This window comes from Dipodomys merriami, unplaced genomic scaffold, assembly GCF_024711535.1.
Source record: "Dipodomys merriami isolate MVZ:Mamm:240054 unplaced genomic scaffold, mDipMer1.0.p SCAF_28, whole genome shotgun sequence".
Taxonomy (NCBI): Eukaryota; Metazoa; Chordata; class Mammalia; order Rodentia; family Heteromyidae; genus Dipodomys; species Dipodomys merriami.
Window position 1 is genome coordinate 1,075,409 of NW_027204270.1, and position 10,340 is coordinate 1,085,748.

The following is a 10,340-nucleotide window of genomic DNA, read 5'->3' on the forward strand; positions in this document are numbered from 1 at the left end:
TGCTTTTCTATTTCCCTTTGCTCCTCATGCTTCAGTGTCATCTGAGGTGCTGGGGCCAGGTGCTGGCTGGAAACAGCCGGCACTTGCCGCCTTGGGTTCACCATATTTCGGCCCCCGTGGTCTCTGGTTAGTGGTTCAGAACATGCTTGGGCCTGTAGCCAGGCTTGAAGGGACCAGGCGTACCTTGCCCTCGGTGGGCAGTCTGAAGCACAGCTAGGGTGGCAAGGGCCTCTGAAGGCTCCTAGTCACCCTGCCAGGGAACTTGGTGGCGCTCTGAATTGTGGTCTTGCTGCAGTACCAGTGGATCTCAGTGGTGTGGCTGTGTGTGCATGGTGGTGGTGATCTCAGTGGTGTGGCTGTGTGTGCACGGTGGTGGTGATCTCAGTGGTGTGGCTGTGTGTGCATGGTGGTGGTGGTGATCTCTGGTGTGGCTGTGTGTGCACAGTGGCGGCAGTAGTTGTGATGATCTCTGTGGTGTGGCTGTGTGTACATGGTGGTGGTGGTGGTATCAGTGGTGTGGCTGTGTGTGTATAGTGGCAGTGGTGATCTCTGTGGTGATCTCAGTGTAGCTGTGTGCACAGTGGCGGTGGTAGTGATCTCAGTGGTATGGTGGTGGTGATCTTGGTGGTGTGGCTGCGGTGTGCGTGGTTGTGGTGATGTTGGTGGTGTATCTGTGGTATGCACCAGCTGTGTGCTGTGGCTTCTCAGGAGAGGCACAGACAGGTCTTCGTGGAGGCTTCTTTGGACTTGAAACACCTTATATTCACAGGGCAGTTGCTGCAGGGCCACGGGGGCCCTGCCGCTGTGGCTGTTCCCCAGAGGCTCATGGGTGGAGTTGCCGCTGTCCACGGTGTTCTTGCCCCGGTCCAGCGGCCTCTGTTCAGTGGCACACTGGCCAGCATGCGTCTGGGAGTTGACATGCACAGCCCAGGCTGTGCAGGAGCCCCTGTTGGTCTGTGGTGGGCGCTGGTGGCTTCGCTATTCGGGAGGCTGAGGTCTGAGGATTGTGGTCAGAAGCCAGCCCAGGCAGAAAAGTCCGTGAGACTGTCATCTCCAGTTAACCAGCAAAAAGCTGGAAGTGAAGGAGTGGCTCAAGTGGTAGAGAGCCAGTGAGGAGGCCCTGGTTGAACAGTGTTGGCGTGTCTGTGGCGAAAGTTCGGTGTTGGTAAACACAGGCGTGACTTGGCTGGGGGAGGCGGGGTGCTGGAGCGCCCGGAGCACACCTCGTGTCCACTGCGGCTTGTGGCCGCGGGGGTGGAGGGGCCGGCCCTGTGGATGTGGGGTCCTGCCCACCTCCGGGGCCCTCTGAGTGACACCAGTGTGCACCCAGAGTGTCCTTCCACCCCCTTGCTCCTTCCAGCCATCTCCAGGCCCTGGGTCAGTTCACACAAGCCATGGCGAGGGGGCCCTGCTGGGCTTTTCCCTGCTCTGCAGCCACCTCGCTGTTCAGGGCTTCAAGTGAGGTCTCCCCAACTTCGAAGGGGCCTGGGGGCTGAGTGCAGCATGTAGCACGTGGCATGTGGGCACAGTCTCAAGCTCATTCTTGGTGGTTCCTGCTGTCAGTGTGTGTTGTAGGGTGTGGGGGACAACGATTCTCCATCAAGAGGCCAGGGTGAACGGCACTGGGTAGTATGGCCCCCGGCGCCCCCCTCCCCCCGCGGGCAGCTGACCACTGGCCCTGGCCCCGCGGTCTGCGTCAGAACCGCCTCTGGTGGCTTCGGCCTGAAAAAAACAACCTGGAGGTGACGGGTGCTAACTGGTCTTCACAGAAGAGGAAGGGTACGGTGCTCTGTCGCTGGGCCCGGTTTTGACCCCACGGCCTGCTGCCTGGGGCCCGGGCCCGCTGGGCGGCCTGCGCCTGGGGGCCCGGGCTCCCTGTGACCGGTGTTGGAGATGGAGTCCCTGTCCTCCCCAGGCCTTGAGAATGAGCCCCGTGCTACCTGGAAGAGGCGCTGCGGGCCACAGGCACTCTCCAGATGACCTCAGCGTTGTCTCAGCCGCTGGGGGACCCCAGCCGGAGCAGCCGTTTCCTCGGGGTGACTGGGTGCCCACCCAGCAGAGCCGGGACGGGCACAGCTGGCGGGGGGCCAGCCTGGGGTAGGCGCACCACACCCTCGGGGCCGAGTGCTTCTCTCCGGGCCTCTGAGGTTTCTGGCGTGGGCACGGGGCCGGGCTGGGTCTTGCGGCTTTCCTCTGGTGAGAACAGCTCACTTTCCCACCTGCTCGGCGTCTGCTCAGACAGGAAGCCCCACCCTCTGGTGTCCGCCCCCTTGGCCTCTTCCCAGACCGCCTCCTTAGCCTCCTGCCCCAGCAGGCATGCCTGGCTGTGTGCACTGGCCTGAGACCCCAGGGCCATTCCATGGTCATCTCCTTTCCCTGCCTCCGCCCCAGGGGTTGGGGTACCCCTCAGCCCCTCGCACCGCGCCTCTGCCTGCCGCCTGGGCCGCCCACGCCCCCCCCTCCCCCGTGGAAACAGCTCAAGATGGGGTGACCGGCTGACTGCTCCCTTCCGCTCCCCTCGGGCAGCCAGGCCCTTCCCTCCTCATCCCATCGGGCACTTCTCCCAGGTGCTGTCTCCCGTGCTCCCCGGACCTCTGCCTGCCTCTGCCCTCCAGGCCCCTGGCTGAGGCTCCACCTCTGCCACTTGCCCGCAGGTCATTTCATGGTTGGCCCCTGCTCAGACAGGCCTCCTGCCGGCCTGTGTAGTGAAGGCCGCTGTGTTCCCGGAGCCCCAGGTCCTCATTCTCTTGCAGATGAACCATCGCTGAGGGGAAGTCTCAGGCTCACCCCTTCCCTGGCTTGGGGGGGGGCCTGTTGAGTGTGTGCCCCTCCTCTGGACCAGGGCTGCACCCCGCCCTCACCGGCTGGGCCACCCCCTTCCCAGGCCCCTTCTGAGCCTTGCCCATGGAGCCCTCCAGCTGGTTGGGTGCATGCAGTTGCTGTTGGGGTGCAGTGAGGGTCGCGTTCTGGTGAGGCATCACGGGAGCTCACTGGGCCAAGAGCGCGATGCCAGCCCTGGAGGTCAAGGGACGTAAGAGTCAGGCGGAGCCTCTGTGGGGGCCGGAGTGTTCGTCTGCACCCCACCCCGAGCCTCTGCAGCTGTGGAGTGAGGTCACCTCGTAGCTGCCAACAACATCGGCTTTGTTCTTGGGGTGACTTGTCTCTCGCCGGCAGCATCAGGCTTACCTTTGCACGTGTGGCCCCACGGCGAGGAGGAGGGGCAGGTCTGGTTCTGTGCACTCTAGGCATGGTGGGACATGCGTGTGATCACAGGCGTGGGAGGAGAGACCCCGCCCCAGGGCCCCAGGGGCCAACAGAGCTTGTGTGTTCATCACAGGTCTCCGAGCCCCCAGCCCCCATGAGACCCAAACCCGATGACTCTTCCCAGTGCCCCGCATCCTCTGAGAAGGACAAGCAACCCAGCTGGCTGCGGACCTTGGCTGCTTCCTCCAACAAGGTGTGGGGGGGGGCTGTTGGAAGTCCTGGGGAGGAGGGCTCGGCCCAGCTGACACTCACAGACCAGTCTCTTGCAGAGCCTCGGCTGCCCTCACCCTCGCCAGCGCCTCTCTGCTTTCCGACCCTGGTCCCCTGCGGTCTCTGCAAGCGAGAAGGAGATCTCCCCACACCTCCCAGCCCTGATCCGAGACAGGTGAGACGCGCACGGGCTGCCTGCCAGCGACGGCACGGTCCACTCGTGTGCCAGCCTGCTCCCGGCCCCAGCATTTGTGGGTCTCAGTCTGTGAAGCTTGACATTGAGATCCAGTCGGAAGCCAGGCGCCGGTGGCTCACACCTATAATCCTGGCTTCTCAGGAGCCTCTGAGCAGTGAGGTTCCAAGCCAGCTGGGGCTTCAGAAAAGGTTCCGAAACTCCACCTCTGGCCAGCAAGCCAAGCTAGATTCGAGGCCTGGCTCGAGAGGTGGAGCTGTGAGCAAAAGAGCTGAGGGAGAACTGGAGGCCCCGAGTTCAAGGCCTGGTACCGGCAAAAAAAAAAAAAAAAAAAAAAAAAAAGAAAGAAAACATGGGCTGGGGAGGTGGCTCAGTGGTAGAGTGTTCACCTAGCATGCATGAAGCCCCGGGTTCGATTCCTCAGCACCACAGACACAGAAAAAGCTGGAAGTGGCGCTGTGGATCAAGTGGTAGAGTGCTAGCTTTGAGCAATAGCAGCTCAGGGACAGTGCCCAGGCCCTGAGTTCAAGCCCCAGGACTGGGGGAACAAATAGAAAACAGAATAGGATTCAGAGTTGAAGGAAAAAGTGTTTCCCCTTGGCGTGGGCAGGCGTTAGCTCTGCCAGGTGTCCGGCTATGGGGCTAGGGCTGCGTGCCGGAGGGGCCTCAGGCGGGCTTGCAGGACCTAACTCCTCCTCCTGTGTGCCCTGCAGCTTTTACTCCTACAAGAGCTTCGAGACAGCTGTGGCCCCCAATGTGGCCCTTGCCCCGCCAGCCCAGCAGAAGGTGGTGAGCAGCCCGCCGTGTGCCACTGTGGTGTCCAGAGCTCCCGAGCCTCTCCCCACTTGTGTCCAGCCTCGGAAGCGGAAGCTGACTGCAGACACCCCAGGAGCCCCGGAGACGCTGGCGCCCACAACTGCCCCGGAGGAGGACAAGGACTCGGAGGCCGAGGTGGAAGTTGAGAGCAGAGAGGGATGTAAGTCGGCTCCTGGGGCCTCGGGACCCTGGGCTGGGGTGCGGAGGCGTGGGCGTGGCTCCACCCCGGCTCTTCTCCGAGGCACCGCTGACCAGGGCCTGTCTCTGTCCCCAGTCACGTCCTCCCTGTCCTCGCTGTCCTCTCCGTCCTTCACCTCGTCCAGTTCTGCCAAGGACCTGAGCTCCCCAGGCACGCACGCCCCGCCGGCGGCCGCCCCGGATGCCGCAGCCCATGCCGACACCCCCAGTGGGCTGGAGGCGGAGCTGGAGCACCTGCGGCAGGCCCTGGAGGGCGGCCTGGACACCAAGGAAGCCAAAGAGAAGTTCCTGCATGAAGTGGTCAAGATGCGCGTGAAGCAGGAGGAGAAGCTGAACGCAGCCCTGCAAGCCAAGCGCAGCCTCCACCAGGTGAGAGTGGGCGTCGGCCTTCCTCCCGCTGATGGGGAGGGCCTCGGGAGGGGCGGAGGGGGTCGGCCAGGTGACCCAGCCACACCGGGCGCTTTCTCACGGAGCCACATCCCCAGCCCGGGGCCTCCTGAGTGGCTGGGACTGCCAGTGTGTGCCAGCTTCATGGTTGAGATGAGGTCTCACTAGCTGTGCCCAGGCTGGCCTCTGTGTGACCCCGGTCCCCCGTGTGCCAGGCCACTGTGGCCATCTTGATGTCCAGCAGCCCCTTGGAGCTCCCAGGGAGAGCTCCCGCAGTGGGTTTGGCTGTGTCTCTTCCTCCGCCCAGCGGCCACACACCGAGCGGCCGCCCCGCCAGCAAAGCCTCCAGGGAGTCAGTCTAGCAGAGCACTCTGGGAGCACACGTTCGTGGGGACACGGCCTCTACCTCATACTCGCTGTCAGCCTGGCCCACGTCACTGTGTGTGGTTCGGCAGCTCCACTCTGGTGCCTCCTTTTTACATGGTTGTTTCTGATTGTAAGTGTGCAGCCATTGGGGGGCAGGGGGGTAAGAGGGCAGGGCCGGCCGGCCTGCCTTCCCCGGCGCGCGCCTCCCCTCTCCCCCCATGGCCCAGGTCACACCGCAGCCTGTGTCTGGCAGCTCCACAAGCGTGGTCTTTAGCACAACACAACCCTGTGAGTCTTGGGGCTGCAGGACTTCACACACTCGCTCTCCTGGGAGCGTCTCAGTCACTCGCCCCAGCTACTGTCGGCTGTCCCCGCTGTCCCCGCTTCTTGGCAAAGGTGTGATTCCCACTTGTGCTTTCAGAGGCGGGGGCATGAGTCACCGCTGTTCTGACACTCGGGGGAAGGGCGGCAGGCTGTGCCAAGGCTGGTGATGGCCCCATCTGCTGGGGGGTGACCTACCCCAAAGTGGCCACCCCGGGGTTCGGCTGGCATCTGAGAGGAGGCATTCCGAAGCTGGCTGCTGAGGTCCTGGGGGCACTGAGAGGAGGGCAGGGTGGGCAGGAAGCCGGGTGGAAGGATGCGTGGCCCGAAGGGGCTCCGAGTGGGCCGGCAGCGACCTTGAGCCCCTCTCGCAGGAGCTGGAGTTTCTGCGTGTGGCCAAGAAGGAGAAGCTGCGGGAAGCCACGGAGGCCAAGCGGAGCCTGAGGAAGGAGATCGAGCGCCTCCGAGCCGAGAATGAGAAGAAGATGAAAGAGGCCAACGAGTCTCGGGTGCGCCTGAAGCGGGAGCTGGAGCAGGCGCGGCAGGCCCGAGTGTGTGACAAGGGCTGCGAGGCGGGCCGTCTGCGCGCCAAGTACTCCGCTCAGGTACGGGCGGGCACAGAGCCAGCCGTCCCTTCAGCCCAGGCCGTCCGTGTCCCCACCGCCACGTGGCTCGGCTGGATGGTAACACGTCCCACAGCCGCACGCCCGAGCGAACCATCCCCAGCGAGCCGTGGTATGGCCCGGGTGCCTGCCACCCACTGAGGCCCTCCCTGGTCACCCCCCACCCCCACCCCCGGCCCCGGCCCCGGGCGTGAGTCCTGGGAGGCCACAGTGCACTGGCCTGAGTCAGGGAGGCTCTGCTGCCCTCAGTGCGGGGAGCCGCCCCGCCCCGCTGGGCGTCTGTCTCGGGCAGAGGCGGGTAAATTCTGGCAGGCTGAACCCGGTCTTGGTTCAGGGCACAGGCAGAGCAGGGTCCAGCACAGGAAGGTGGGGCCCTTTCTAGAAGTGGGTGGCACCGCCCGGCGGGCAGTGTGCGACTGACCCTTGGTGTCCTTTCAGATCGAGGACCTGCAGGCCAAGCTGCAGCACGCAGAGGCGGATCGGGAGCAGCTGCGGGCTGACCTGCTGCGGGAGCGCGAGGCCCGTGAGCACCTGGAGAAGGTGGTGAAGGAGCTGCAGGAGCAGCTGTGGCCACGGCCGCCGCCTGAGCACACCGGTGGCGGGGGCGGCACCGACCTGGAGCCCTAGCCCTGGCGCGGCCGCCCGGCGGCGTGGTCTCCAGCTTGACCCCCAGCTCAGGCCCGGTGGGCGGGTGGCAGCGGGCGTCGCTGCCCAGGCCCGGCCCCGCCCCCGCAGCCACCCAGCACAACGTCTCTACTGTGCCTATTACCAAACGAGTGTTTGTAACCACACACTTTTGGAATCCACTGCAAAATTTTCTACTGGCCAAGTTCAAGTAAGCAAGCTGTGTCCCTAGCTGCAGCCAGTCCACGCCAGCACGGTGGCTTGTGGCTGGATCTCTGCTTGCCAGAACATTCTAACATTTACACTTTTGTTATAAGCTATTTAAAACCAATAAGGAGACTTGATACTCAGAAAAATCAACACGTTTTTTAGTGACTAACTTTCATAGGCTTTGACACGCCACACCGTCTGGAGGCCCGCCCTGGGGCCTGGGAAGCCATCACCGCTCATCTGTGCCCGCGGCCGCACAAGGGCAGCAAGGGTTTTCTTCAGAGTTTATTTTTTCAGCGACAAGGGCCCGGGTCTTCCTGCTCCGCCAGGAAGAGCAGGTCGAGTGCCGCGTGCGAGATGAGCCGAACACTGCCCGCCTTACCGCCGCCCGCCCCGCCGCCCGGCCGCCGCTCCACGGGCTCCCGGAGGCCGAGCTGCGCAGGAGCCGTGGGGGGAGGACAACGGAGACGTCCCAGCGCCCCGTGCCCGCCTCTGCCGCTGGGACCGGACCAGGAACACGCGCCCCTTGACCCCCGGCTCTCGGCACTTTGGCACACACCGCCCATTCCCATCGCCGGGCTGAGGCTGCAGCTTTGGAACAAATAGCATTACATCACTTTTTTTTTTGTTACTCATTCATTTAAACGTATGTTTAGAACTGCACTTTGTCAAAAACCTTCCCTTCTCTTTTTACTCCCCAGTTAACTGAGGTTTTTACCGATTTCTAGAGCAGTTCAAACCCTAAGTGCTCGAGTGCTTAGAAATCCCCTCTGGTGCTTGGTTGAACAAGGGAATCACAAGAAAACGAAAACGCAGAAACTGAACTTGGGGGTCGTTCTGTGCCTTCCAGCGTCTTGTACAGCAAACCTGACTCATGTCTTTTTACCCCCAAAAATACCGTCTTCAGTAGCGATTGAAATCTGCCACTGTCAGAATACGTTACTTGCATTTATTCCAAATAGTCTTGTTTACTCTTAACTGTTCATGCAAATTGTATAAGGTTTCTTATGCCCAAGCTTGAAAAACGATTTTCCAGTAGGCAGGAGGCCGCAGCGCCCTCCCCCTCCCCCTCCCCCTCCCCTCCCCCTCAGTGGCGGTATTTATTTGAGATCACACAGGAGTTCTTTGCTTCAGTCTTTCCAGCACCCTGGCCGCGAGCTGAGCGAGGTGGAGTGCGGAGCGTCCGCGCAGGTACAAAGAGCCCCAAGTGCGCACCGCACCGGGGAGGAGCAAAGCCAGACCAGGAAGCCCTGGCGTCGGAGCGGGTGAGGGGCTGTCCACAGGGCTCGCCCTTGGTTTACTGAGGGGCTGGCCCTCCGCCTTCTAAAGTGCAATGCAAAAGGGACATCGTGTATGCGCAGCGTTTGTTTGGGAATCTTTGCTTTTGCTTTTCTTTTGTGGTTATGAAACCTGTATGCATGGGATGTCATGCCTCTTCGGCGCCCACCCGTGGCGCTACTACCGTGTCATAAAGGGTCGGATCTGTTACGCAGCGTGCAGAATGCGGCTTTCGGCCTTGTTTTTCTGAGTTGTGTTTTTTCAGTCCTTTCTTCAAGGAGAACTAAATGGTTTAGTTGGAGCAAAGCTTTAAATGTGTTGGCGTGCTTGTGTGTGGCGTCCTTGTCACCACGTCTGGAGATGGCCCTGAGCCAGGCCCTGGTTGAGTCTTAGCTCCAGAGGGACACGCTCCGCTCCGCAGCGGCGGGCAGAGCCTCTCCCCGCCCCGCCTCTTGTCACCATCACGCCCGGCCCCTGGGCCTAGGCGCTAGCAATGCAGCAGGAACTTCGGTGTACAGCTAGACCTGGCCAGGAAGCCCACCGAGGCCACAGCTCCCACGGCTCCCCCAGGCCTTCCGACGGTGGGAACTTGACCAGCAGCTCAAGCTCTGGGCCTCCTGGGCAGGTCTGCTCTCTCTGGCTCTGTGCCCTGCGTGAAGCCAGCTGGCCGCAGGCCAGCCGGGCAGCTCCACTGCGGGGCACGGTGGGCCGGGGCGGCCGGGCCAGGCCCCAGAGTGCTTGTTGAGGCTGCAAGTTCATTTTTTGCTCAGAGAAAGGGAGGAGAGATTGCTATCATCGCGTTGGTCGTTGACTCCCTGTGTGTGAACCCATTACCGCGATGGTTGTGTATCACTTTAATTACTCATTTCTATTCTGAAAGGTTTTTAACGAAGGGAAAAACCAACAGCAATAACATTCATATCCGTGAGCAGCTAACCCCACACACGACACCCCGCTTTCCTACAGAGCTGGCCGATGAAAAAACAACTCACATGTAAATACTTCTGTTCCCTTTCATTTTACACCGTTGTATGATACATGTATATTGGTGGTTCTTTTTTCAGAAACTTTTCTTACCTGGTAGCTGTTTTGTTTTCCGGGTTGTTTTTAACTGAGGAAAAAAAACGCTCATCTGCCAGAGGGGACGAGCAGCCTCGTGGCCATCTCCTGCGTGGTGTCCCTCCCCCTGGCCGCCGCCCAGTCCCATCTCCACCCAGGTTGGTCCCCGCGCTCCCTCCCACCGCCCCTCCTCGCCAGCGCCGGGGAGCCGCATCCTCTCCCGCTCTAAGTCAGGAGTCGCAGTGACTTTTTTTCAGTTAAGGAAGCAAGCCCAAGCTGCACCTTTCTAACCACCGGAGCCCTGCGCCCTCCCGTGTCCTATGCTGCTAACGACAATATGATGGCTTACTCTGCTATTCGAAAACTATTTTTATGTAATTAATGTATGCTTTCTTGTTTATAAATGCCTGATTTAAAAAAGGAAAAAGAAAAGGCTTGGCATATTTATCTATCTCGCTGTGTACCTGTTAGTCCTTTGCTGCCCACCTGCCCCCAATCCACAAACAGACGCCGTTGTATAATAAAGGACTTTGACAGAACGGGCGGGCCGCGTGCTTGGGCCGACAGCCCTTCCTCGGAATGGGGCGAAGCAGCGGTGCGGCGCGGTGGTCTCCGCAGGTCAGACCGTGGCCCTGGCTCTCTGACATGGGCCGTGGGCCACTCTGCGTTGGATGGAGCTGGAGCCCTGGCCAGACTGGGACAGGACCCAGGCAGAAGGGCTGGGCAGGGCACTTTCTGGCCTGGCCTCCATGAGGGCTTGCTGGAGCTAAGTCCTCTGCAGGACTGGGGCA

General features: G+C 61.5%; 1 protein-coding gene across 1 annotated transcript in view; it reads left to right on the forward strand.

The window, feature by feature from the left end:
- The window catches only part of Ski (SKI proto-oncogene), a 69,089-nt gene extending 59,001 nt beyond the window's left edge, over positions 1 to 10,088 (forward strand). The window contains exons 2-7 of the mRNA XM_070037148.1: positions 3,338 to 3,457; positions 3,534 to 3,649; positions 4,381 to 4,643; positions 4,758 to 5,050; positions 6,130 to 6,360; positions 6,817 to 10,088. Coding sequence (XP_069893249.1) covers positions 3,338 to 3,457; positions 3,534 to 3,649; positions 4,381 to 4,643; positions 4,758 to 5,050; positions 6,130 to 6,360; positions 6,817 to 7,005 — 1,212 coding nt within the window. The 3' untranslated portion in view covers positions 7,006 to 10,088. The remainder of the gene's footprint in view (positions 1 to 3,337; positions 3,458 to 3,533; positions 3,650 to 4,380; positions 4,644 to 4,757; positions 5,051 to 6,129; positions 6,361 to 6,816) is intronic.
- Positions 10,089 to 10,340: the final 252 nt, after the last annotated feature.